Here is a 26487-nt window from a genome sequence, read left to right as displayed (position 1 = left end):
AAAGGATCAAACCCCCTGGATCCCCCTGCCCCCTGGTAGCTCCAGAGGCTAGTCTCCAAGTATGGGATCCCAGAGTGGCTGAAGTCCAATCTGGCTGAACTTAACCCCTCTCTTGAACATCCTGGCTGGGCTGGGACAGGCCTCCTCATGTGGTACAGCCTCCTACCAGTTTAGGCCGGTAGACTGTCTTGACATGAGATGCACTGGTGTGCATTGACCTGGGTGGGTCTTTGGGTCGCACTCTAGACATACCATAGCAAGATTCATCTTAAATAGACTGGAAGCCAGAAGCGAGACCCCCAGCATTACGGGGTAGAGGACAGCTTGCTGGGGGCACTCTGGTCGCAGGAATGGAAGGGCTCTGGGGCTCCTGCCCTGCTCAGAAGGCAGGGACGGGATCCCCAAGACCCTCAGGCTCCACGGAGCTCCCTTTGCTGGGCATGCTGGAACCACCAGCTCCTTAGGAACACCAGGCAGCCTCCCAGTTAGAAAGATTTAGCCCTTGGCTATTTTATTTCCTCAACAGTGAAACAGAAGGGAGGTAGGGCCCCAGCTCAGCGTGTGGGGCAGCTGCCTTCCCCTGCGCCCACCACCACCTTCTCTCCTGCCTCCACTGGGAGCCCACAAGTCAACGGAACTCCTGGCCTCTGGGATGTCCCCTTATGTGCCACCCGACTCGCAGGAAGAAACACACACTCGGTCAAAGCAGAGTCAGAACCACCAGGCCTGCCACAGCTCCCTGTGTCCCGGCCAGCCTCAATGGGTCTTCCCGCGGCCCTCGGAGATGACTTCCTCCGGCTGCGCGCGCATGTACCACTCCACCCAGGAGCCGTCGTAGATGGCCACGTCGGGCTTGCCGCAGAGGTAGGCCCCCAGTGCCACATGGCAGGCTGTCACACCAGAGCCACACGTGGCCACCAGCGGCTGGGACAAGTCCACCTTCTTGTCCTGGAACAGATGGTGGATCTCCTCAGGGCTCTTCTCCAGGCCCTCCTTGGTCAGGAAGTCCGTGAAGGGGATGTTCACCGTGCCGGGGATGTGGCCAGGTTCGATGCCTGAAGCAGGAGGGCAGGAAGGAGGGGACAAGTACAAGGGCGTATGAGATATGGCCGCTGCAGTGTGAGAGCCTCCCAGGCAGCCACGGCGCTGAACACTCTCTACATGCACCATCCCACGCAGTCCTCACAGCTAGGCAAGCCAGGGGCCACTTACACGTATCCCTATTTTACAGGGCATGCTGAGGTTCGGGACTGCGCTAGGCCCCGCATCTAGCAAATTGCTGGCTGGGATTGGGACCTACGACTCGGACCCCACCAGAGTCTCACTCTGCCCCTGGCTTCCTTTCCGATCACCCATGTGCCCGGGGGGCAACAAAGATAAACAAGCCCTCTGCCTGGCTAGGACTCCGTGCACTTGCAGTAAAGGAACTGATCGGGCAGGGTGGACAGGCATCACTGAGCCATTACGAGGATGAGGGGTGTTACAAAGGCCCTACGGAATGTCATGGGACACATTATAGAAAGATATTAACAGTAATAATAATCCTTGACATTACTGAGCACTTACTTTGTGCCGGGCACTATTCTGAACCCCTCCGCTGTATCTTCTCCTTTAATCCTCCCCAAACTCTACAGGACAGAAATGATCATCCTCCCCTTTACACAGATGAGGAGACTGAGGCACGCAAACTCAGTTGCCCAAGTCAGAGAGGCCCCAGAGCTAATGCTGCTCACCGCCAGGCGACGGGGGGCAGGGAAGCTTCTCTGAGAAGGCGCTGTGGGTGAGTAGGGGTCTGTCACGTAGAGAGGTCTGGGCAGCAGGGACCGAGAGCACCCCAGACTAGGGAAAGGGGGGGTAATCGGAGGAGGCAGGAAATCACATGGTGTTTAGAGGGGTTAAAGGTCACTGGGCAAAAGTGCTGACATGGGAGAGCTTGAGGCCCAAGGGGAACTGCCTGGATTAAGACGTAGGGCTTTGACCTGACTACAAGGGGAAACCAGACTTCCATTTTCAAAGATCATTTCGATCATAGCACGAAGAACCTGGGCAAGGCTAGAGAGCCATTCATTAAGAGGGTCATACCCCCCAAACTTAATCATTTTGCTTTCACCATCCCCTACGAGGCAGGTGTCACTAATATTCCCATTTTCATGCCAAGGACTGAGATTTGCAACAGAATCAACCCTCACAGCCTGTGATTCAAAAAGCTCGGCCATTCAGACCCTAGGGTGGGGCTCTAGACTAGTGGCTTCTGCCTCGGTTTCCCCCTGCAGTGGAGTGACACTCCTCCAGGGAGCTGTTGACCCATATCGGTAACCATTGCCAGGATTTAGCATATAGACAGCGCTCCGAGTCCATGGGGAGGTGGGAGTGCATCCTGCATCCCCATGTAGGTGCAGAAGCGGCTCACTGGGAGACATCACATAGAGACCAACCCGGAGCAAGGAAGAAGAGCAAGCCCTCCCCACAGGTTGGTCACTGTCAGAGCAGGGCTGTCCCTGTGCCTTGAACCCCCACCAAGCAAAGCATGCTTCCCCCTACCCTGCCGGACCGATATGACCCCTCACTGAGGGGCGCGCTTGTCCAGGTCTCAGCCCGTGCAGTGGGGACAATGACAATGAGGTGATGTCCGCCACTGACCTCGAGGAAGCCTTTGCATGCGCTGGCTCAGTCCACCTCCACAACAAGCCTGCTAGCGTGTCCTATCATCGCCCACTTTATGGGTGAGCAAGCAGGGCTGAGGTAGCATTAAGCACCGCTGTGAAGAGCTATAACCACAGAAGCACCCATTAATTCTATCACCTCCCATTTCTTAGTGCACTTTATGTGTGCAAACACTGCGCTGGGCGTTTCCTCCATTCGTTCTCATTTGACATTTGACCCTCACTGCGGCCCGTAGGCTCTGTTTCTGGTCTTATTTCACACAATGCAGAAGCTGCAGTTCCGAGATTAGGTTAGGTGACCTGCCAAGTGGCTCTCTGCCCTATGTTGCTCTCCCTCCCTCCCCCAAGGGCCGAGCTGAACGACCTCACGGGTTCAACGTGGCATCCTTATCAGGTTGAACCACATAAAATCGCCACCTATGTAGGTTCAAAAAATAGCTGGCTATGAGCGGTTTCCTATGGTTTGACCTAATGGCAACACTGCTCTGCACAGTTCCATGTGGCAGGGTCCTTCTCGATTCCCCAAATCTCTCTGGGACATTGACTCCATGCCAGCTATTGGGTGAGTCTTCAGGATGCACTGGACGCACGGCTGGTCCTTGCCGCCAGCCATCCGAAACAGTGCTAGGACTGGGTAGCCCAAACTGCTCTGTAAGCCCAGAACAGAAGCCCCGCCCCTGATTCAGGGGCATGGGGGATGCAATTCAGGGACAGACTCCTAGAGGAAGTGGCAAGTTCCTTGCATCCTCCCCAAAGAAGGCACGAAGAGAAAAGCCTGAGTAATTACTGGTTGCTCACTGCAGTTAAATGGACTGCCTCACTTCCCTGCTGGGCTGCCTCCTGACCTCGAGCAAGGTAGCCATCCTGAGACCCCATTTCCTCCTCCGTCCAGTGACAGCACCGACCTTTCTGGATCACTGAAAGGCGCACACCAACGTGGCCATTGACCAACCTGTTTGTGGGGACCCCTGCCCACCTGATCCAGGACTTTCCTGCAGTCTCCTTGCCTGGGGGAACCCAGCTCATAGGCAGAAGGCTCCGCCCCCACTCAAGCCAGCAACCACCTCTATTCAGTTTCTCTCCAACCTGGGGCAGCAATCCCTCTCTCTCTTTAGTGCCCCCTCCATTCTGCCCCTGCAAGCCTTGGTCCCTCCAGGGGACGTTCCAGTCACTCCCCCGCCCCAGACTCCTCTCCCTCCTGTCTGCCTCCATCACGAGCTGGGATGGTGTACACCCAGCCCCTTGGGTTTTTCCCAAACTGGGCCTTCCTGCCATCCCTCCAATTCCTCAGAGACCCCCCTACATCCACAGAATCGGGGTGGGGCTGTTTGGCTTCTTCCCTTTATGCAGGGCGCCTTGGGTTCCCAATGAGTTTCGGGTAGTCACTGCCCCGAGCACGGGTGGGGGTGGGGATGGGGCAAGTATTATTGTCCACTCTTTAGGAATAAAGCCAGTGAAGCTTAGGGAGGGAGGCAACTAGAACCCAAACCCCAGGCCCCCATGCGGTGTCCTTTAAAGGCAAGGACAAGGCAGAGCTCAGGGCGCACGTGCACCCGCGCCCCAGCTGACCGCCCGCCCCTTTGCGCGCATGTTTGTTACCGTCTCGGGGCTCGGGCTCGGTGCCCCGGAACCGGCCGGCGGCGCGGGCGTCCACCACCTGGAAGCGCCGGGATTCCAGGTTCTCCTTGATGTCCTCGTAGGTCTTGATGAAGGTGGGGTCGAGCGCGGCGCGGAACTCCGCGGGCTCCGGGCGGCTTTTGCCCGAGCTCAGCGGGAGGCCCAGGCGCAGCCAGTGGCGGAGGCCGCCGTCGAGCAGCGACACCGCCCGGTGGCCGAAGGCGCGGAACATCCACCAGACGCGCGGCGCCGCGTAGAGGCCCTGGTCGCTGGCGTCGTAGACCACGACGTGGGTGGCGGCGCCCACGCCCAGGCGGCCCGCGTACTCGGCGAAGTGCGCGGCGCTGGGCAGCATGTGGTCGTAGGGTGAGGTGCGGTCGCTGCACTGGTCGATGTCAAAGAAGGCGGCGCCGGGGATGTGGCGCTCCTCGAACTCGCGGCGCGCGTCGCGGCCCAGCTTGGGCAAGTACCAGGAGGCATCGAGCAGCTGCAGGGGCTGCCCCGCGCTCGGGGCCCGCAGTGCCTTGGCCACCCACTGCGCCGACACGAGCGCGCGGAAGAGCTGCTGTGGGGCCATGGTGGTGGCGGTGGCGACACTGGGGCTGCAGGCCTGGGCGACAGGGAGGATGTCAGGAGGAATCGAGGAAGAGGCCGGCCAGGTGGCGGCAACCGCCTGCACCACTGGGGCTGGCCCTAGCCGGCAGGGGCGGTGGAACCCCGGGAGGGCAGAGTCCAGGAAGCACAGAAAAGCGGCGGTGGCAAACCCAAGGGCAGACTTCGGTCACCGGGGCCTCTCTTCCTCTCCCCCCGACAGGACATACACAGCGCAGAGCAACGGAATGACCCTGACCCCTTTACTGCGGCTGGCTGCGGGGTGGGGTGGGGACGGGGCTCAAGGGGGCGGGCAGGTAGGGGCCAAAATTCTAGCCCTTCCCCAAGATGCAGCTCTGCTTCACTTGCCACCCACCAAGGTCCCTGGTGGAATTCATTCACTCATTCATTCATCAAACGTTTACATAAGCAGCCTCATGGGACTAGCAGCTGGGATTTACTGACTCCTGCGCGTCATTTAATCTCACAATACCTTAGAATACTGCAGGACACAGAGTAGGCTCTCAATTAATTTGTGGAACAAGTGGCCTCAAGAAGGCTGGTAATACTCTGTTTCACAGAAGGCGACACTGAGGGTCATGTAAGTGCACTGAATTGGCCAAAGTCAGCGGCTAAAGTGGTGGTGCCAGGCTTCACACTGGGCAGCCTGACCCCGGAATCCAGACGCTGGTGGGCAAGCACTGTGCAGGCTCTGGGGGCCCAGCAAGGGCAGATTTTGCCCCTTGAGCCTGAACTTGGTCTCTGAACCTTCATGCAGCAGGTGCAAGAGTGACTGTGCCTCACCCCCTCCCCTCCGCTCCCCTGGGGGCCAGCAGCTGAGAGTACTCCAGCCCATGACATGCCAGGTCACAGCCTTCCAGGGTCAGGATATTCTGAACATGTCGAGCCCCCGTACAAACAGCCCCTGGTCCGTTAGATGCCTTCCTGCAGGTCAGAGAAAGGTGCCCCTTCTGCCAGGGCACGTGACTGGGTGAGTGGAGTGTGAGCTGCAGGTCGGCCCCCCTTCCCCCTTCATCAGGGCACAACCTGACCATCCATACCCAGCAGACCTGCCACGGAGGGGAAGGGGTGGGTAGAGAACAGGTGCTTTGTGGGCCAGGCCACAGGCTAAGCACTGCAGCCTTTAATATTGGACCTATGAAGACGCCCGTTTTCTGCATGAGGCGACTAGAGATGTGAGTGCCTTGCCCTTGCTCACACAGCTGGTCAGGGTGGCCTTGGGATCTGAAGCCAGAGTTCAGCTCCTGAGGCTGGATTTCTTCCCCAGCCCCGGGTCACTGATGACCAGGGCCTAATGAGTCTATAGTGTGACACCTCGTGCCCCGGACCCTCCCAGACTCATCGCAGTCTGGCTTTTAGGAAGTCACTCTACCCCACGGCCAGGCCCTGTGCTGGACGCTGAAAAACTCTTGATTTTGCCAGGCCCTGGGGGTAAAGACAGGCCACAGGCCTGCTCAAAGGACAGTATAATTGAGGAAAGTCTGGAGTTCAGTGGGAACATGGAGGGGCCACTACCTTAGCCTAGGGTGGGAGCAGAAGAGGTGGGAAATCTTCCTGGAGGACCTTTTCAGGGGACCCCGGAAACTACAGCTTGACTTTTAGGATAAGGAGGCTGCCAAGGGGGCTTTGGCTAAGGGGTGATTCCAGTATCTGTGGGTTACACCACAGCTGGATAATGTTGGGGGATGCTGCAGGTCCCTTCTTGTGGAACCCATCTGTGAACCACAGTGGCTCCCCCCCCCCATTCTTGGAGCTCCTGGTTTTTTTCCCCGAGGATTCATTTAGAGTAGAAAGAAACCCGGATTGTGAGTCAGAGCCCCAGCCTCAAGTCAGTGTGAATCACTCTGCTCCTTAACTAGCTGTCTGAGGGCAGGCGTGGTGGGATCCCTGGCCATCTTCACTTCTTATATTGGAGCGTCCAACGGTCAGCTCTTACAGGTGGAGATTAAATAATGAATATCGAGGGGCCATCATAAGGCACTGCACATGGCTGGTTTTAATAATTACTAAAAACAGCTTAATAAAAATCCCATTATTTCTGAGAAGTTATTCTCACAGGTGGACTTGCAACAATAGCAACACATCTAGAATCTTGGCATTTCAGGATTGGGTGGGACTTCAGAGGTCTGAGGTCATCCTGCCCCACCCACTCCCACTTGATTGGCAGTTGTCACACAGGACTGAAGGAAGCAGAGGAGGGTCTGGGGGAGGAGGCTGTGTGTCGCTGAAGGGCTCAGACCCGGCCGTTGGGTGCTTGGCCAAGCCTAGCCCACTACAGGTGCGGGTGCTCTGGGAGTGAAGGACTCCAGGTCACAGGGGACAGCCCCAGGCCCATCGCAAGGACTTGCCCCAGCCTACTCCTTCCTGGTACCCCCTCCGCACCTCAGGGCAAAGCACAAAGTTTAGAAGATTCTCTAGGGAAATGCTTGTCAAAGTGTGCATTTTTCCACTTCCTGTGAGAATATAATTATTTCGGAGTAAAAAGAATTTTTAAAAGAGGGATGAGAAAAGCATTCCAGGCATATGTCAGAGACACATGCATGCAAAAAGCTGACCAGGAGCAGGGGTGGCCCACCAGCTTGGAGGAACAAGTTGTTCCATTTTCAGGAATTATGTGATGTGGTTGTGAAACACAGCCATTGTTAAAAAATGAAATTATACAAACTTACAATTAAATAGGTTAATTAAAAACAAAGGTCTGGGGCGCCTGGGTGGCTAAGTCGGTTAAAAACAAAAGCATTTTTTTTTTTAAAGTATGAAGCTTTGGGGGTCAGCCAGGTAAACAAAGGCAGCAGGCAGGCCACGTGGGCTTCAGATCTGAGATTAACAACTGAGGGGTCTCAACCCCACTGCGAGCCCCTGGAGTAACTCGCTCGGCCCGTCTCTCTGGTCTTTAAACAAGTTTCCGGCCTACTCCGCAGGGTTGTTGTGGGAAGTCTGTAAAACCCTAGGAGCAAAGTGCTCACCGAGCAGGCCTTGGCCAATGCTAGTTTCGTTTCACTCCAGCAAGTTCTTTGCCAGTTTCTTCTCTTGGAGCCTCTGGGTCACTCGGCCTTGCCTCCCCGGCCTCTCTGTGGGGCTTTATTAGTCCTCCCCCCTCCCTCTTACCCTCTCGGGTGGCACCAGGTGACCCCACCCCCGCCCCCAGCTCCCCACCCGCCGCTCACGCCGAGGCCACGGTGCAGGCCGCCCCAAGCGGCTGCGGACAGCCATGCTTAGGGCGAACCCAGGGGCGAGCCTTCCCTGCTAGACTGCAGCCCCCTACTCCGCTCAGACCCCGCGGGGGAGCCCCGCGCCGCGCACCCCAACGATCGACCTCCCCCTAAAGAAAGGCAAGCGCGATGCCGCAGCAGTTACCCGGGTCTCGGGCTCCGGGCTTCCGGGATCGGTCATGGCCCCTGCGCAAGGCGCCCCCTCCCCGCGCCCGAAGCCGTCCCCTCCTCCCGCCACCAACCTGCGGCCGGCCAAAGGGAGGAGACTCGGGCACAGCCCACCGCCGCGGCCACTTGGAGCCGCCGCTGCCCGCGCCTTCCACTCGCTGGGCCAGGGGGACACGCGCGCCGCCGCGCCCCTGCCCCGCGCCGCCCTGAGTCGCCCCGCAACCCCCTGGAGGGTCCGCGGGGTCCGAGGGGCGCGCCGCGCTGGGGGGCGGCCGGGGGCGGGCGCGGCGGGGCGGCGCGGGGCGGGGGCGCGGCGGGGCGGCGCGCCGTACCCCCCTCCAGCGGTGGCGTGATGGTGCGGGCCGGCCGGGGAGGTGTGGGCTCGGGGTTTGAACCGGCCAACTTCTCCAGCGGTCAGGGGCGAGCGCCAGGGCGGCGGCGAGGGCGAGTGAGTGCGGCCGGGTGGGGCGGCGGCCAGGCGCCCGGGCCGCTCGGGATTGGGCCGCTGGTCTGGCCCCTGCGACCCAGGGGAGGGTCCCCCTGGCGAGAGCGCGGCCGGGTGCCCAGCAGGGGCAGAGGGCACCGAGTCGGGGCTGAGCGCGGGCCTTCTGGAGGCGGGCGAGCCCTACCTGGCCGCTGAGATTGGCCGCGGGCGGGCTCGCCAGAGGCGCGGGCGAGGGCGTGTGCGGGCCCCAGCGACCCCTCCCCCAGGCGCCCACTCCCCTACCCCCCCCAGCCAAGGGGGTTCTAAGCTCAACGGGTTCCCTCCTCCTCCCCCGTCCTGGGCATCTCTTCGCCGCTCTTTTCTGGCAGGATCCCGAGGACGAGCACTGTAGAGCTCCCGGGGCCGGGCGCCCTCCCCGCCAGCTCCCCCTTCTGGGGCCCTCGGAGGCTCTCGCCCCGCCCCCTTCTGCGCGGGGGGCCCCGGGGAGGGGCGGGGCGGCCTTTCCTGGGGGAATGGGCAAAGCTTTCCCACAGCCTGCCCCGGCGCCGCAGGGTTGCTGGGCTGCCGCGAGCACGCCACCCTGGGGGGGTGCGGTGGGAAAAAAGCTCCTCCCAGATCCCGCCCCGCGGCACACACAGACCTCATGCCGCTCTTTCCTGGTTTCCACCCGCGCCAGGTGATGCGCAGAGCTGAAACCATGGTTCATCAGGTGCTCTACCGGGCGCTGGTCTCCACCAAGTGGCTGGCGGAGTCGGTTCGGGCTGGCAAGCTGGGGCCAGGCCTGCGGGTGCTGGACGCGTCCTGGTACTCGCCGGGCACCCGCGAGGCCCGCAAGGAGTACCTAGAGCGGCATGTGCCCGGAGCCTCCTTCTTTGACATAGAGGAGTGCCGCAACACGGCGTCGCCCTACGAGATGATGCTGCCCAGCGAGGCCCACTTCGCGGACTACGTGGGCCGCCTGGGCATCAGCAACCAGACGCACGTGGTGGTGTACGACGGTGACAACCTGGGCTGCTTCTATGCGCCCCGGGTCTGGTGGATGTTCCGTGTGTTTGGCCACCGCACCGTGTCAGTGCTCAATGGCGGCTTCCGGAACTGGCTGAAGGAGGGCCACCCGGTGACGTCTGAGCCCTCACGCCCAGAGCCGGCCGTCTTCAAAGCCACACTGGACCGCTCCCTGCTCAAGACCTACGAGCAGGTGCTGGAGAACCTCGAGTCTAAGAGGTTCCAGCTGGTGGATTCACGGTCCCAAGGACGGTACCTGGGCACTGAGCCAGAGCCAGATGCAGTAGGTAGGTGTCCTGGTGGGTGGGTGGTCCCTGGGGAGTAATGTCCCATGGAATGATGGAGAGTAAGGATGTCTGGGACCCTCTCCAGGTGGTGCCCTCAGTTTCCCCCCACCCCCCATAGGTAGGTCCCGGTCTGCATCTGTGAAATGGGAGAACAGACCCAAAGCTAAAAGCTATTTCAGCTCTGACTCATGAGGACCTACATATGTGTTCCCATAGCTGCGTGCTAACAAGCAACCTAGCATCCGTATGAGGTGGCATCAGGAGAGGTGACTGGTGACATCTCCACCCACATCCATTGCCCCGGCACAACTCCCCGACATGGCCAAAGGTGTGTCCACGAGCCCACGCATGCATCTTTGTACAGAGGCTCTCAAGGACGCCTAGCTTCCCAGGGCCCCCCTAGTTCCCCAGAAACCCACAGAGACATCAACAATGTCCTGCCCGCAGCACCCCTTCCCTCCTTCCAGCTCCCGGGGCCCCCTGACCTTTCCAAACAGCTACAGCCGGTTTGCAGAGCTATAAAATAACTGCCATTTCATGCTAAGCACTCGACACTGCATTATCTCATCCAAGAAGGCTTAGTATCCCCATTTTAGAGAAGAGGAAACAAAGATGTGAGGACATTAAGTTACTTGCTCAGTTAAGTGGCTGAGTCGAGATTTAACCCAGTGCTGGCTAGTTTCAAACCGGATGGCTCATCCTCTCCTGCAGACAAAGGGGAGGCCAGGAGGGTTCCACATTGCTGGAGGAGGCGGGGGAGTCTCAGGAGAGGAAGTGCTGAGTTCTAGAACCTCCTAACAGAGAACCTTAGAAGTCTCACCATCCCCCTGGCTGGGTTTCCTGCCTGGGCACCTCTCGTGGCCAGGACCTCACTGCTTTGGGGGCCTCTCCAGGCTGGCCTGAGCCCTCAGAGTGGCCGACACCTCCTGGCTCTGAGCTCTGTCCTCGGGGCAGGGTCTGCAGAACCTAAGTCCTGTGCAACATTTTTCCTAATTTGTTGAAAAATGGCTCTTCCTTTCTGTGCCTCTGAGGGAAAGACCTCTGTGAAAACTGTTTTGAACACTCTCGAGCTGGAGGTCCTGAGAGGTCACCTCATAGGACAGAAGGGAGACTGAGGCACACAGAGGAAGGGGCAGGTCCAGGCCCTATGGCTAGTTAGTGGCAGAACCATGGCCCTCTCCAGGCCCCATGTTTTTCCTGCCCACCTTGCTCTCTGGAGGTCTGGGGATGAAGATTCAGAGACTTAAGGCACGGACCTCCTGCAGCCCCCTCCTGGCCTTGGTCCAAGATGTCTTCTCTACCTGGGACTTAACCCTGCCATCGGGGGAGGAATGGTAGAATTGTTTCCCTAGCTGCCTCTCGGCTTGCCCTGAGCAAGCTGGAAATAAGCGAAGAGATGTCAGATCCCATCTCCTCACCCCTGTTTTAGGATGAGGGCACTGAGGCTCAGAGAGGGGGTCCCTCCCCATCGCCCTGCTCCCTACTTCCTCCCACCTCCTCCAGATCCCGGGGAGCATGGATCCTTCCTCCTTCCTGTGAGGTCAGCCCCTCCTTTGTGGCGGGACCTCAATCCAATCTCTTGGCCCCTCTGGGTTCCCTTATTAAAAAATGAGAAGAGGAATGCCAAGCCTTGCCCACCTGGCTGTGTACTTATTTAAATGCATTAGTGGCTGGAAGGGTATTTTGAGAAACGTAAGGAACCTGCAAAGGGCAGGGCCATTTAGAAAGCATGGGCGTGGCACTTCCTTCCCTCATTCACTAAAAGGCTTTGCTGACCTCCAGTTGGGGGCACAAAGGCGCATGGGGCTTGCTGACTTCATGGTCCCTGGCTTGGCGTGGGCTCAGCGGTCCAGATGTAACACCCAGGGGTGGTGTGGATGGCAAAACGCTGGAAGGTGTGTCCTGGTGGAGGAGCTGGGAGTGGGCCTTGGACTCCCAACAGCTGCTTCCTGCTGACATGAGGCAAACACCTTCCCTGGCCCCAGCTTTGTGTCCCCAGTGCCTTTGGTCCTGTTTGTAAGGGGCACAAGGTGAGAGGCAGACCTGAGCTTGCATCCTACCCTGGGCAGCCTCGGGCAGACCCTTTCCTCCTTAATGAAAGGAACGTGCTCACCTTACAGAGCGCTGGGGGAAGCCAGCCAAGGAGGTGGGGAGGTGGCAGTGGATCCAGCCATGTCTTTATAAACCCTATTCTCTTTTCCTCATGCCTTGAGGGCAGTGAGGGTGATGAGGGCAGAGATTGACCCCCTAATGGGCACTTTCATCCGCAGAATGTTTTATGCGTGTTCTCTCCTTGATACCCACAGCAACCCTGCGCCGGGTGGAAGGTGGGAGTTAGGACTGACCCCACTTTGCAGGTAGGAAAAGGGAGAAGAGGGTTCTCTAAGGAGGCAGAGTGGCCAGGATTTGACCCCAGTCAGCAGGCCTCAAAGTGGGGCCGTTTCCCAAGGCCACTGCTGTGTAAGCAAACACAGGGCCTGGGGGGGAAAGGTCACAGCTTCTCAGTGTAGTGTTGCTTCATGGGATCCTGCGGCCCCTCTGCCTAGGTCTCTCCCTCCCTGGGGCTGGGGGCTGGTGTAGGATGGGGGCAGGAAGAGTGCTGAGCTGCCTCCCAGTGGCCAGGATTGGGAGCTGCCCACTGGGGCCGCCTGCGCTGCTTTGCTTTGTGTCTTTAGGAGGAAAGCAAGAAAGAGCCAAACAGGTTTTCCTGGCCTGGAAAACCCACACGTGTCAGTGGCCTGAGAGACATTAACTCACCCCCCTGACTGGTGATAGTTCACAGCCTCCTCAGGAGCTGGGAGCTTCCTGGGGTAATCTGAACCCGGCCCCCAGATGCAGAGGGCAGGAAAGACCCAAGAAAGAGGCCACCCCAGGTCAGGTGGTAACAGGTTTAATAAGGGAACTTACTTACAAGGCTTGTCTTGGGTGGCCGGCCGCAAGACGAGATTTCCACACCCGCCTGCCAGATCTTGAAAGCTTATACAGAGGCCTTAACTGGGTTCAGTCCCCATACACACTGTCCAGCTGGTCTCAACCCCACATCACCATCTCAAGGCCATGTCCTTGGGGCAGCCTCTGGGAACGGGGAAGGCAAGCAGAATGCACATCCCAAGGACAGGGGAGGGGGAGAGGAACCTCCAGTTGCCCCGGTCCAGCTTATGGGTCAACTGGTGGTTATATCCTCTCCATAACCCTCTACCCCTCCTATCGGCTCTTAGAACCTCACATGCCCCCTCTTCTGCATTGTGCCCTGAGCGGTCAGCAAGGGGTTTCACGAGCATGGTGGCAGCTCCCTTGGTGGCTGTCTGGCTACACTGGGGGCAAATGCCGTAGCAACAATACAGGCACACACAAGAGAAAATACAGAATAAGACAATGACTCCCCCATCAGTAATAATGTTTTCCATCAAGAGCCCCGTGATCCGAACCATTGATTTATTAAGTCCCCTAGCCTGGGAGTCAGATCGTTCAGGGCCTTCCCTTGTATTCCCATGTGACTTAATAAAGATGACATAATAGACTCATCGATACGACCATGCAGCATTGTGTTTGGATAATGGTGCCTCCTTGCCAGACAGCGATGAACTCTAAGGCACCCTGTTTTTGAGGACAGCTTTCCTCATTGAAGATCTGTTGGTGTTCAGTAAGGACAGGTTTTGTTGGCTATCATTCAAGACTTGCTGGGTGAATTTAGTTAAGGGCTTCTGTGTGTGCTAGAACATCCTCCAGGCCGACAGAGGGGGAAAAGCAGCCAAATGATTGTACCAGTGGGAATCAGAACATGCCCACCTGGCCTCGAGGAGAGGGAGGTTGTCAGCTTTAGGACCTCTACCTGGTTGTGCACACCACACGTGTTGGCTGGGGGAGGCGGCGCTGCAAGAGTGAGGAGATGGATTGGGGGCACCATGTGGCAGCCCAGGACCCCCACCTCTTCTCCTTTTCCAGTGGCGCTTATTCTGTTCCAGGTATAATGCATTTTAGCAGGTCTGCCTTAGAGCAGGACCGTGAGATCCCAGGGGAGAGGGAGCAGGTCTCCCTCACCCAGGCATGTGAAGTCACTCACCCATCCTGGTGGGACATCTCATTGCGAATTCCAGTAGATGACACCTTGCCCACGTGTGATGGGGCTTAGTGTTCTGAGCAGCATAACGTTGATCTGTAGGGAGCAGGGCAATGGTTATCTCCCTCAACTTCCATACCTTTATAGCATTGGGTGTCTGGGCAAGAGTCCCCAGTCTGGCCTGTGGGGCACCAGGCCCTACTGGTTGATCATCCAAATGTATGAAAGCCTGGGACACTGCTTTAGTGACCCAGCCAAGGTGGTTTTACCTGGGAGTAATTTAATCTGCTGCTTTAATATTCATTTTTCCTTTTTATCAACCCTACTGCTGGCAGATTATAGGAGAGATGGGGACGTCCATTCTAGGTCATGTTCTTTTGCCCAGTTTTGCAATATGACCCCCAATCGCTGTCTCGTCGATGAGGGTATCTAAACACCATATTCCGTTTCTATAATCCCCTCATGGTGGCAGCCTGGTTTGTAGTGGCCAGGGAAGGCTGGGGTTAGGCCAGATGTCGTGTCCACACAAACCAGGCATAGGAAAAACCCTCACTAAGGGGGAAGGGGCAATATAATCAATTTGCCAATCTGCCACCAGTTGGGAATTCTGGTGAATGGCCCCAGGCTCCTTTGCCTTTTGCCTTTTGCATGACGTTTACAACACACGGGACATGCCATTACTGCATTAACCAAGTCAACCTATTTCAGGGGCAAGCCAACATCCTTGGCAATATGCCAACCCACCCGGGCGCAATGGTGGCCGCTCATTCCATGCATCCGATCTGCTATATGCACTGAAGGGCCAGTCGCTAGGGATTGTACCCAGGCTAGGGCATCGGCCTCCTGACTGCCAGGGAGGGGGAGTCAGTGCCCCATGGGCTGGGATATGGAAAAGTGAAGACTGCCTCAGGCTCTTGCAGGCAAGCCCAAATATCCCTTCATCTATCCTGACCCGATAAGGGCCCACTCATGGTCATCCACCCCTCAGCTTCCCATTGCCCAAGCAATAGGGTTAATCCGCTTAAAGACCAGGACTCAGGAGTGACTACGACCACTGGCTGCTGTGGTTCCTTCCTCCCTGAGCTTCTCCATCTGGAGGGACGCTGTGGACACTGCTAGGAGCCGGTGCTCTATGGGGGTACATGGAGGTTTTGCCCCCTTCCAGAGCTGAGACCAAAATCTTAGGGGTACCCTCTCCTATTGTCTGCCACAGTGCCTGAGCCATATCTTCCAGAGTCCCAGACTCATTTACTCAAATGGGAGCCCTGCTTGGGAGATGCCCAGAGATTTAACATTTCATTAGTATTTTTACCTTCTCAAAAGCAGCTTGCTGAAAGAAAAGTCACCCTTTCTTTCCCAGGCTGAATAAGGGACAGCAGCACTGCGCCTCAGGAAATAAAAATCCTCAAAAACCCTACAATCCCTACAAAGGCTTGCATCTCTTTTGCCTTCTTACGGGTTGAATGGACTTGTATCTTACCAGTCACAACGTCTAGGACGATGTCTGTCTTACCCAACCAAGCGATTCCCCAAAACTTTACTACAGTGCCTGGGCCTTGAATTTTCTGCACGTTCTCCACCATTCTTCCCTCACAGATGTTCCAGCAAAGCCTGAGGCATGTCCTGCGGCAGATGAAAGTCTTCACACGTTAATATTAGAGCATCAATGTAATGGGCGCATTTTACTGATGTGAAGAAGGAGAGTAGGGACAGTTCTGGGGCTACCATCCCGTGTAATTAATTCTTACTTAGGTCAGTGGTATGATCTTAGTTCTCAGAAACCTCTATTCGTCCGTCCGTCTGTCTTGCCCACAAATCTCCCTAAAGAGGAGACCCTTTTGCAGGAAATGCTTTTGCAAAAGCATCAGAGTAAAACAATAGCTCTGATGAGAATTCATTCTAATGCAATTGACAAGGAAATGTGGTTATTTTTGTGATAGATATTTTAAAGTAAAAACCAAAATTATGATTGGTAACATGATACCAGGACCTATAAAATTTTGGGGAATTTTATATACTTTTGGGAACACTCCTATTAATAACTTCCATATAAATAGTTCCTAAGAAAAGATTAGCATCACTTCCTACTTGACGATGCTTCCTGTGTAATTTAACATATGAAATGTCTGATTAGTTTAATATTTCTCCCTTACAAGGAGAAAAAACAAATCTTTTGAGCTGGGCCAGGAAAATCCCCAAGTTAGTTCAAGGTCAATAAAGCTTCATTTAGAATTTGATTTGGGGGAAGTTTGTCAAAAATATCAAAAGGTTTTAAAATACATGCTCATGTAGGATCACGGATCATTGTGAAACAACATTCAGTTATCCATTTAACCAAAATGACAATTTAAGCCTTCAAAGGCAAATAGAGAAATTGCACAGTTGTAAAAAAAAAAAAGACAAAACAAAACAAAAAAACCAAACCACTTAGCTCTTTTAATAGAGGAGACTCCGTTTTCTTAAGTAATCAAAGACCTGGTAAAGACTGCATGAAACATAGGAATTTATTATTATTTTTTTATTTTTTTTATTGTTATGTTAATCCCCATACATTACATCATTAGTTTTAGATATAGTGTTCCATGATTCATTGTTTGTGCATAACACCCAGTGCTCCATGCAGAACGTGCCCTCCTCAATACCCATCACCAGGCTAACCCATCCTCCCACCCCCCTCCCCTCTAGAACCCTCAGTTTGTTTTTCAGAGTCCATTGTCTCTCATGGTTCTTCTCCCCCTCTGATCTCCCCCCCTTCATTCTTCCCCTCATAGGAATTTATTTTGATAAAACACAGAATCTTTGTTTACTAGGTAGGTTACCTAAAAGGCAAAGGAAAGCCTTTCATGATCCCATCAAGAACAGACCAATCGTTCAAGAAAACTTTATAGCAGATGAGAGAAAATTAAATTTCAGTTTTACATAAGTTCACTTTGATATATAGCTTATTTTAAAGCTAATTAAATAGAGCTGTTTTACAGATTAATTTTGGTAATACCTTCAGGAGGTAGAAAAAGATGTATTTAACATATATCCATAGACATATGTCACCATACAGACAGAGACCCCATAACTTAGCCCTCGATGAGTAATCCTGGGGAGACTGGGTGCTAGGCTTTGGACAAGGGAACTTCTAGAACAGTCTGTATCCCTCCCCAACCCCCAGATTTTTTCCTACAGTCTCTGTGGGTACTGTTTTGGTTATCTCCTGGGGTGTTTACATTTCAAAGACATGATAAGATTTACAACTTTGGGTTTAGTTTTCCCCTAGGTTTGGGGGCAATTGCTATTGGAAATTTTCCTTTGTATTGGGGTGGGAAGGCATGGGGCATCTCCCTTTCCTCCTCGACCACAACATCCTCCTCTTCATTCTGCTCGCTTGGCCAGCGAGCCACCTCTCAGCGCCCTAATCAGCCTTTGTCACAAGCTCCTGTGTCTTAATCCACAGCATCTCGTGCCTTCCTTGCCTTGCAAAAAAAAAAGGGTGCGCTAAGGTCCCCAGCTGACTTCTGCTGTCCCGCCTTGGCTGCCAGCCTCAAAGCCAGCAAAGTAGTGGATACCTGCACACCCTTCTCTAACCTCAGCTCTTCCAACTTTCTAACTTGACTTTGAACCTCTAGCTGGGCACCAGTGTCCAGCTGAACCGCCCACAGTAGAGACCAGTGCACTGTGACAATCATTCCCTTCATTTCTCTGGCGCAGTGCTGTGCATAGTTCCTTAAACAAGCTCAGTAAAGCAGCCGGAGTTTTGGGGACGCCCCTAGACTCATGCAGAGGTCCACAAGCACCTAACATATGGGTCACCCCTCCCCACATAGAGGTCGCTGGCCGACGTAGGATTTCCCGCACCGATGCCTCTCCGAAGGCCCATTTCTTCAGCCTCCTGGCTGGCCGGCCAACTTTTAGTTACCAGCCTCCTCCGGAGCCTCCCCGGGGCAATCTGAAACCAGCCCCAGAGGCAATGCGGAGGGAGAGGCTGGAGAAAAGGGCAGGTGGCTCCAGATCGTTGGCAGCAGGTTTAATAAGCAAGGGAACTTACTTACAAGGCTTGTCTTGGCCTGGCCATACCATGAGATTTCCACACCCACCTGCCAGATCTCAAAAGTTTATACAGAGGCCTTAACTGTGTCCCTTACACACCATCCGACTGGTCTCAACACCACATCACTATCTCAAGGCCATGTCAGCGTCAGAGGCGGGGAAGCGGGGAAGGCAAGCAGAATGCACATCCCGAGGACAGGGGAGGGCGTGAGGAGCCTCCAGTTGCCCCGGTCCAGCTCACGGGTCAACCAGCGGTCGCATCCTCTCAATGACCTCCCCGCACCACTGGCCTCTTCTTGGCCAAAGCTGGAGCACAAAGTCCCAGGCCTCTGAGCTGTTGAGGAACATGAGGGGTCATCTTATCCATTCCCCTGCCTCAGTCCCCTTTTCCAGAAAGGCTCAGGGTAGTCCAAGAACACAGGTTTTAGGGTTGGACAGATCTGATTTCACTTCACATACCTGTGTGTCCTGAGGCAAGTTTCCCCACCTCTCTGAGCCTGGGCTCCCCATCAGAGCCAGGAGGATAATCTGGCTTTGTGAGGATTCAAGAAGACAAAGCTCTTGAGCTAACTCACCGTCTGGCGCCTAGTGCCACAGGTTGAGCACAGGGGGCCTGCCTGCTGGGGGGCGGAAAGCCTCGAGGTCGGACTTGGGGGGAAAGCAGCAGGAGTTCCGGCTTCGGGGCCGCGTGCCTTCCCTTCAGTTGGCTGTTCTCCAAGGTTCTCTGGGCCAGGTTCATCCTGGCCCTTGTCACGCACAGGCGGTCAGTGCCTGCTCTTTCAAATTCCTCAGAGGGGCCCTGATCCCTCATTGCCAGAGGAGAAAGGAGGACCCCCGCCTCCTGAGGCTGGCCCAGTTTTGGGAAGCCCGCATCACAGAAAACCGCCCCCCCCCCGGACTTCTTTACCCAGAAGAGTGCCTTTTATGTAGTCAGAAGAAAGCAGTGAAGCTGTTTTCATTGGGGATGGGAGGAAAGAAACAAAACAGCATTCAGAACTTAATAAACGCTTGCACTTTTAAATGCACTTAAATTCAGCCCACTGCCTGGATGCCGAAAGATTTTTAAGTTGGGTGTCTTGGCAAAGGACGCCTTTGAAGCCGACAGATCTATTGTTCCTCGTTGGTGGGGTCAGCGCACATCCAGGCTCAGGTTAAAATTTCCAGACAAGAAAGATAAAATGACAGCAGGAAGAAATCACTGTAATTTATAAGTTAGGACACCTATTCAATCAAAGGAACTCTTGACTCATGTCAGGGAATTTTGCAAGCCTCTTTGGCTTCAGGGTGCGGGGAATGGGATGTTGCTGGCATGATTGTGCACCTACTATGTGCCCGGGGCCACTAGGGGCTTCTACCTACCGTCGCTAATCTTCTCCACAAGCCTGTGAGGTGGGGTTATCTCCCCATTTCACAGATGAGGAGACTGAGGCTCAGGGATGCAGGGCCTCCTGGCTGCACCCTGCCCCAGCGTGTGCCTTGGTCCGGTCCTCTCCCTCCCACTGCTGCTCACCCTGGTCCTGCCCTGTCCCGTGGTCCAGGTTTAAGGGAGTGGTAGGGAATTTTGGAGGAAGGGGAGCCCAAAGAGATGCCTAAATCTGTCATGGGCTCCGCTCCCAGCGTCTAAAGTCTACCAGGGCGTGGGGTGCTTGAGGAAGAGAGGAGCGACCTTTGGCATGCTGAGGGCGGGACCAAGGCCTTGGCCCTGCAGGCACCTCCAGCTCTGGCCTTGGCCCAGACCTCTTTGCTCCCCACCCCCTTGCTGGCTATTCTGAAACCAGATTTGGCAGAGAAGCCTCATTGGGAGGGGAGACCGTTCCAGAATGGACCTTGAAGCCAGCTCAGACCCCCACTCTACTTCTATCCAAGCCTTTCAGCATTGCTAGGAAGGGCCTGCAGGGACCACACTGTCCCCATCCTCACCCTCCCCCAGGGTAGGTGGGAGCATCAGCATCTGAGGGTGCATGGGCCGGGGGCAGAAGCTGGTGCTTTGCTCCTTACAACAGCCCAGGCCCGTGAATACTCTCATTCCCATTTTACCCCTGGGAAAACCAAGGCTCAGAGAGGTGACATGACTTGCTTAAGGTCACCCTTCTGGTAAGTGGCATAGCTGGAATTCACACTTATGTCTAGCAGCAGGTCATATGCTCTTTCCACAACTGTGCTTAACAGGAATGTCAGGGGACTCGGTGTAATCCTGGGTCTGCCTTTGCCTCTCAGTGTGGCCTTAGGTGAGCCATTTAATGCTGCTAAGCCTCAGTGTATACATCTGTAAAATGGACATTATATTTTATGAATTTATATTTCTATTATATTTAATGAATCATGTGGTTATCCATTTAGCATCTGTCTTCCTTGCTAGACTGTAATCTCTCTGGGAGCCTGGACTGTGTCCACCACTGTGTTCTTAGCAATTGGCCCGGCACGAAGCATTTGCTTCTCAATAACCCTATGAGATAGGTATGTCCCATTGAGCCCATTTTACAGATGAGAAAACTGATTCAGAGAAGTGAAGCGTTTGCCCAAGGCAGATGTTAGTAAGAAGGCCAGTAAATGGCAGAGCTGAGACTCATCCCTGTCCTCCCAAGCAGGTATGATTTTGGGCATCCCTACTTCAAGGCAGGTTTTGGGGGAGGGGGCCCTTTGTCTTGTGTCTCCGGCCTTCAGTGTAGGTTGGACCGGGAGTAAATTGAGCTCTGAGAAGGGCAAAGGTGTTCCTTTTGTTTCTGAAGCTCCCTAGCCTTATGGCCACGCCCCACTTGTCCCCGCCCCCCAATGCCGCTCCTAAACCTGTCCTTCCCTTTGTCCTCTGCTGCGCCCAGGACTGGAGCCGGGCCACATCCGAGGCTCAGTCAACATGCCGTTCGTGGACTTCTTGACCGCGGACGGCTTCGAGAAGAGCCCAGAGGAGCTGCGTGCTATGTTCGAGGCCAAGAAGGTGAACCTAGCGCAGCCCCTCATTGCCACGTGCCGGAAGGGAGTCACCGCCTGCCACATCGCCCTGGCCGCCTACGTCTGCGGCAAGCCGGATGTGGCCGTCTATGATGGCTCCTGGTCTGAGTGGTTCCGCCGGGCACCCCCAGAGACGCGTGTGTCCCAGTGGAGGCGCGAGAAGGCCTGAGTGGCGGGCCTCCTCGCTGGCTGGCAGCTCCCATCTGTTTAGCGACCGCAGCCTGACATGCAGCGCATACCTCTTCAGCAAAGGAGACTGACCAGGTTTTAGAATTCCTACGCAGAGCTCTCCTTTCCCTCGAAACACTGGAATAAATTGCCTTTTCTGAGTAGCTGTGTTTGCCTGCCTCTCCCTGGGTGTCACCCTCGCCCCATGTGCCCAGCTCCTTCATGTTCCTTAGAACCCGCTGAGGCCAGAAACCTCCAGAGCAGCCCCGAGCTGGGGAGGCCACGCAGAGGGTGCCATTCTATTATTTCATTTTGGCAAAGGAAGCCACCTGTTGTCCCATGTCAGGTACAGCATACTGGGACCTACCTGGAAGTGGGACGGGAAGCTGGGGAGAAGCAAAACCGAGGCTAGCTGGGCACCAACTGCTCCCGCTGTGGGCCCAGCGCTCTGGGTGCGGGGAATAGGGTGGGGGCATCCGGCCTTCCAAAGCCGCGTCACCCAACACAGGCCCTGGGGCCCCTCAGAACAGGCGATGCTCAGAAGCGGGCCCGAGGAAGGTGGCCTCCACCTAGGGTGTCCTTCTTGGCTCAGAATACGACCCTCTGGGGAGCACATGGAGAGGGGCTGGAGAAGCAGCCTCAGCCCCGGGAAAAAGTTCCAGAGCCCTGGCAGTGGGAAGCTACCGAAGAGGACTGGACCCTCGTGGCTGCATTTTGAGTTTCCTAGAAACATGCTTTCTAAGCCCTCCTTTGGGGCCATGTGTTGGAGGACCTATAGGTGGTGTACTGAATTCAGAATCATCAGTTTACAACTTGCTGAATGAGGGGGCAAACCCCCCCCCAAGGTCGGCAGGTAGCCCCCTCAACATCCGAGCTCCCACCTGGGAAAGTGAAAACCCCTGGTTTATTTTGACGGGAGATGCAGTTTCAATACACCCACACAAAGGAAGTTAAGTCATAAGATTTATTACTTACAGATCCCAGACATGGGTGGGGGGTGATGAGCCAGGGGAGGGCAGTCCTCTCTCCTAGGTCGCCCCAACCTGGAAAGACAGAACAGAGAGCCTATTACTCATAAGGCAGTTAGGGCCGAGGGTACTAACTTTCCATGGGCTCAGGTCAAGGTGGTTATTTTCCTAGGTGCCCTGGGAAAGACAAAGCTGGAATTTGAGACGGGAAACCTAAGCTCAGGCCCTTGTCTATGTCCAGACTCGGGGTGCAAGGAGGGTTGTCCTATTGTCAAATGTCTGGGCAGCGCCTCAGGAGGGCTGTTTTCCCCTCACAGGCTGCACGCTGAGCCCTGGCCTCACCTAATGGGTGTTCCCTGCTTCCACTGCGCAGCCTTCCTGGGCAAAGACAGGGCCACCGAGGGCCAGGGACCAAGTCTGTCAATGACGTGCCCCAGCCCCTAGGCCATGGTAGAGGCGGGCAGGTGCTCAGTAAATGCTGAGGAGCCTGGGTGTCGGGCTGGATCAGGCTGAAGGCCTGAGGGGTCTACGTGGAAGAGGGCTAAGGCTGACCCTTCCTGCCTCCATGCTGTCCTTGTCATGCCAGCTTTAGGTCCTTTATTGGAGCCTTGAGTGGTCAGAGAATCCAGCGAAGCCACGCCCAGACCCCTGACCCACAGCAACTGCCGTAGGGAATGTGTGAAGCTGCTAAGTTTGCGGTCATACTGTCACTCAGCAATAGATAACAGGGGGGTGAGAGCAATCCCAGGAGACCAGTGAGGAGGCAAGAGGTCTGGACTGGGGGCCGGGGCGGGGGGCGGGGGGTGGAGGTGGCTGAAGGGGTGCGATTCTGGCGTACTTTGAAGGCCTTGCTGATGAGTTGCTTACGGGGTTAGCTGTGAGTTACAGGCGACATCTCTCTGTGGCAAGTGATGTGCTAGGCGCTTCTCGAAAGTGACTTCGCTCCATCCTCATTCTTACCCTTAGCGGTGAGCTGTGTCTGTTTCACATACGAGGAAAGCTCAGCCAAAGAACTCGGCCAAAGTCACTCTTTTCTTAAGTGGCAGGCCCAGACTCAGGGGTCCCGAGCGTCACCAAGCTCTCCACCTCCTGGGGAGCCCCTGGAAGGCTGGCATGAGGAGGCAGCCCCTGGACCCTTACCCCTGCTAAGCAACAGCCAGACAAGACTGAGTTCCTGCTGCCACCAGCTGCAGAAGCCATTGAACTATTCATCTTTGGTAGCCCTCGTGGTTCGAGCGGGGGAGAGCCGACTCTCATTGTCTCATCCTGCTCTCATTTTACTACTTGCTCCCTGATCCCTTCATGTCCAGCTCAGAGAGCTCCAGGTGCACCTTTCCCTCCCCTCCCCACTCCTCTTGGCCTATATTTATGCTCATAAACACATCCAGGCCTTTAATAGTCAAGTCCCTTCTAAGCTGTTAAACTCCTATGCATCCTTCAAAGCCCAGCTCAAATGACTCCTCTCCCCAGACAAAACTCATCATTCTCTCTACTTAATCCTTTGTCATCCCAAGAATTCCTTTCCACCTGATGGCATCTGAACACTCTGTGCCTGATAGACAACCTGACACATGTGGGGGGCTCTGGAAACATTTTGAGGGGATGAGAGAGTGAACGATGCCTGAAGGCTCCTCCCCCTCCCCCCCAGTACTGGCTTTCCCTGGCCTCAGTTCCCTAGGGTGGGCCTAGAAGCCCTCTGAGGTAATAGAGCCCTATGGATAGTGCTCACCATGGTGACTCCAATGAACAGTGGAGGAGGGCTGCTCCCTAGCAACCACCCAGTGGTCTTCACCAGCAGTTTTTGCAATGTGGATCTGCACTCCCGGGCTTCAGCACACACCAGAGTGGTTCACGTGTTTTCTGATGTTATGAGAGAGAGTGGAGAGGTGAGGCAGAGACCTGTGAGGTGGGCGGGGGTCTCCCGAGGCCTGGGATTTCATCTTCCCTCTCTCCGTTCAGGGCTGCTTGTGAGGGAAGAGTACCCAGAAGCAACTAGACCTCCACCCCATCCTCCTTGACTGACGTTTCTTGGGACCTTTCTTTCCAGATCAGAAACTGGCAGTGGGTCCACACTTCTGTTCAAGGCAGTCCAGGCTGCTCTGGACTGGGGGTGCCATTAGGGCAGATGGGACACAAGTTCCATTACAGCATCAGCTCTAAATCTAGAACCTGGTTCTCCGAATCAGGCCCAGGTGTGGATGAGACTCCTTGGGTGTGGTTTCTTGAGCTCAGTCACTCCCCAACAGTAGGTCTTATGAAACTAAACTACCTGTTCCGAAACTAAGCTACTTGTTCTGAACACACCCACCACGAAATGGTGTGGCAGCCCCAGGAAAAGAATGATAGACATCTCTATTAAAAAATGAGGACACTGGAGATACAAAGGAGTCACTGGCCCATAGCAGTTCTGAAATCCGGCCAAGGAAATGTTGAACTTTTCCTGATTGGGTTTCAAGGCCTGGAAGTAATTCTCCATGGTTCTCAGCTCTGCCCAACAGGTACTCTCTTCCACTCTATCCTTTTTAAAAAATAAATAAATAAAAGAGAGCATGTGTGTATGCTGAACAGTTTTGTCAGACTGTTCTACCAGTAGAATTTGAGAGTCCACTAATGTCTCCCCCCCTTTTTTTTTTGTCCCATTTTGTACTGTCTCTGCCCCCTTTATTGCAAGCTGGTAGTGCTTTTGCTGATATGGTTTTCTCAATAACTGAAGCCTACAGGGGCTCGGACTGCTAGACAATAGCTACGCTCCTCCCTCCTGAGGTTCCTGCAGAGAGACAGCACCCGTAAGCTTCCTAGAGGCCCTATTACCCCACTGGGGGTCTGTGAGATGCATCCTTATCTCTTTAAAGGGTCATTTGTGTGACGGAATAATATGCTCTGAGCTTTTCATCGTTATAAGCTTTTAACAAAATGTGGTATAGTCACACCCTTGGTTACCTTTTCCTGACAGTGCTCTGAAGCCATTTCTTAATTTTAGCATTTTTTGACACTTGGAGAAGATGAGAATTTCCAAAACTATTAAGTCCTGCCTCTTTTATGTTTAATGGTCCTTCCTTCAATGCTTCTTTCTTCTCTCACAATTCACTACAAGCAGCAGGAAGAAAGCAGGAAGCACCTTCCGCGCTTTGCTTGAGAATCTCCTTTGCTAGATCCCCTGGCTCATTAGTCACATGTTCTGCTTTCCACATAACTGTCAATGACAGTGTCACCAAGTTTCTGTCACTACATAACAAGGACACGTCTTCTTCCAGGTTCTAAAAACATGTTCCTCACGTCCTTGTGCTTGCAGTGACAGCATCCTCCAAGTCCACATTTCTACTCATTATCTGTTTAAGGCAATTTAAGCCTTTTCTATCATGTTCTTCAAAATCCATGCACGCTCCAACCACTGCTCAGTTCCAAAGCCACTCCCACATTTTTAGGTATTTGTTACAGCAGCAGCCCATTCTTGGTACCAAACTATATGTTAGTGAGCTTCTGCTGCATTACAAATGACCACAAAGCTTAGCAACTTAAAACTATGTGCTTAAAAAAAAGTACAAATTTATTATCTCCCAGTTTCTTTGGGTCAGGATCCTGGGTGTAGCCCAGCTGGGTCCTCTGCCTCAGGGTCCCCCACAAGCTGTAATTAATGTGTCAGCTGGGCTATGTTCTCATATGAAGGCTCAACTGGAGAAGGATCCACTCCCATGGTCATTTGGGTGGCAGGATTCATGCAGTTCCTCGAGGACTATTGGACCAAGGGTCTCCCTTCCTCATGAGCTGTTGGCTTCTCCATGGGGCAGCTCAAAACATGGCAGTTGCTTCCACCAGAGCAAACAAGCCAAGAAGAGCCAGAGAGTGTGAATAAGACAGAAGTCATTAATCTAATCTCAAAATGACATCCTCCCATTTTCATCATATTCTTTTGATCAAAAGCAAGCTGCTAAGTCCAGCCCACAGTCAGGGGGTTGGGGTGGGGGGCTAATGCTGTGTATGGATACCGGGGGGGGGGTATTCTGTTGAGCTCAGTCCCTCCCCAGCAGTAGGTCTTATGAAATTAGGGATCATGGGGAGTCAGTCCATCAGAAGCTGCACGATCACACAGTTATCACCACACGATTATTAAGTGTCAACATTAATAGGGTGTTTTGCTTTGTGATTTCTTCAAAAGAAAATTGATCTTTTTTTAAGATTTTATTTATTTGAGAGAGAGCACGAGTGGGAGGAGAATCAGAGGGAGAGGAAGAAGCAGACTCCCCACTGAGCAGGGAGCCCGAACCAGGCCTCGATCCCAGGACCCTGAAATCACG

General features: G+C 54.7%; 2 protein-coding genes across 4 annotated transcripts; one reads left to right on the top strand and one right to left on the bottom strand.

Annotated features, from left to right (window-relative positions):
- Positions 1-485: 485 nt before the first annotated feature.
- On the bottom strand, positions 486-8471 carry MPST (mercaptopyruvate sulfurtransferase). 2 transcript variants are annotated; one of them, XM_036108718.2, is made up of 3 exons: positions 8347-8471; positions 4263-4890; positions 486-1055 (listed from the first exon to the last, which is right to left on the bottom strand). In XM_036108718.2, the coding sequence occupies exons 2-3, from the start codon at positions 4855-4857 to the stop codon at positions 757-759; spliced, it is 894 nt and encodes a 297-aa protein (XP_035964611.1). In that variant the 5' UTR covers positions 4858-4890; positions 8347-8471; the 3' UTR covers positions 486-756. The 2 variants fall into 2 exon arrangements, with proteins under 2 accessions (XP_035964611.1, XP_035964609.1); XM_036108716.2 differs by having other exon boundaries at positions 8250-8356.
- Positions 8043-21388, top strand: TST (thiosulfate sulfurtransferase). 2 transcript variants are annotated; one of them, XM_078076589.1, is made up of 3 exons: positions 8043-8224; positions 9394-10009; positions 20927-21388. In XM_078076589.1, exons 2-3 carry the CDS (start codon positions 9397-9399, stop codon positions 21223-21225), a joined length of 912 nt encoding a protein of 303 aa, XP_077932715.1. In that variant the 5' UTR covers positions 8043-8224; positions 9394-9396; the 3' UTR covers positions 21226-21388. The 2 variants fall into 2 exon arrangements, with proteins under 2 accessions (XP_077932715.1, XP_035964608.1); XM_036108715.2 differs by lacking the exon at positions 8043-8224 and adding an exon at positions 8591-8720.
- Positions 21389-26487: the final 5099 nt, after the last annotated feature.

The sequence above is a fragment of the Halichoerus grypus genome, chromosome 6 (genome assembly GCF_964656455.1).
Source record: "Halichoerus grypus chromosome 6, mHalGry1.hap1.1, whole genome shotgun sequence".
NCBI classification, from domain to species: Eukaryota; Metazoa; Chordata; class Mammalia; order Carnivora; family Phocidae; genus Halichoerus; species Halichoerus grypus.
This window is presented reverse-complemented; position numbering and strand designations above follow the sequence as displayed.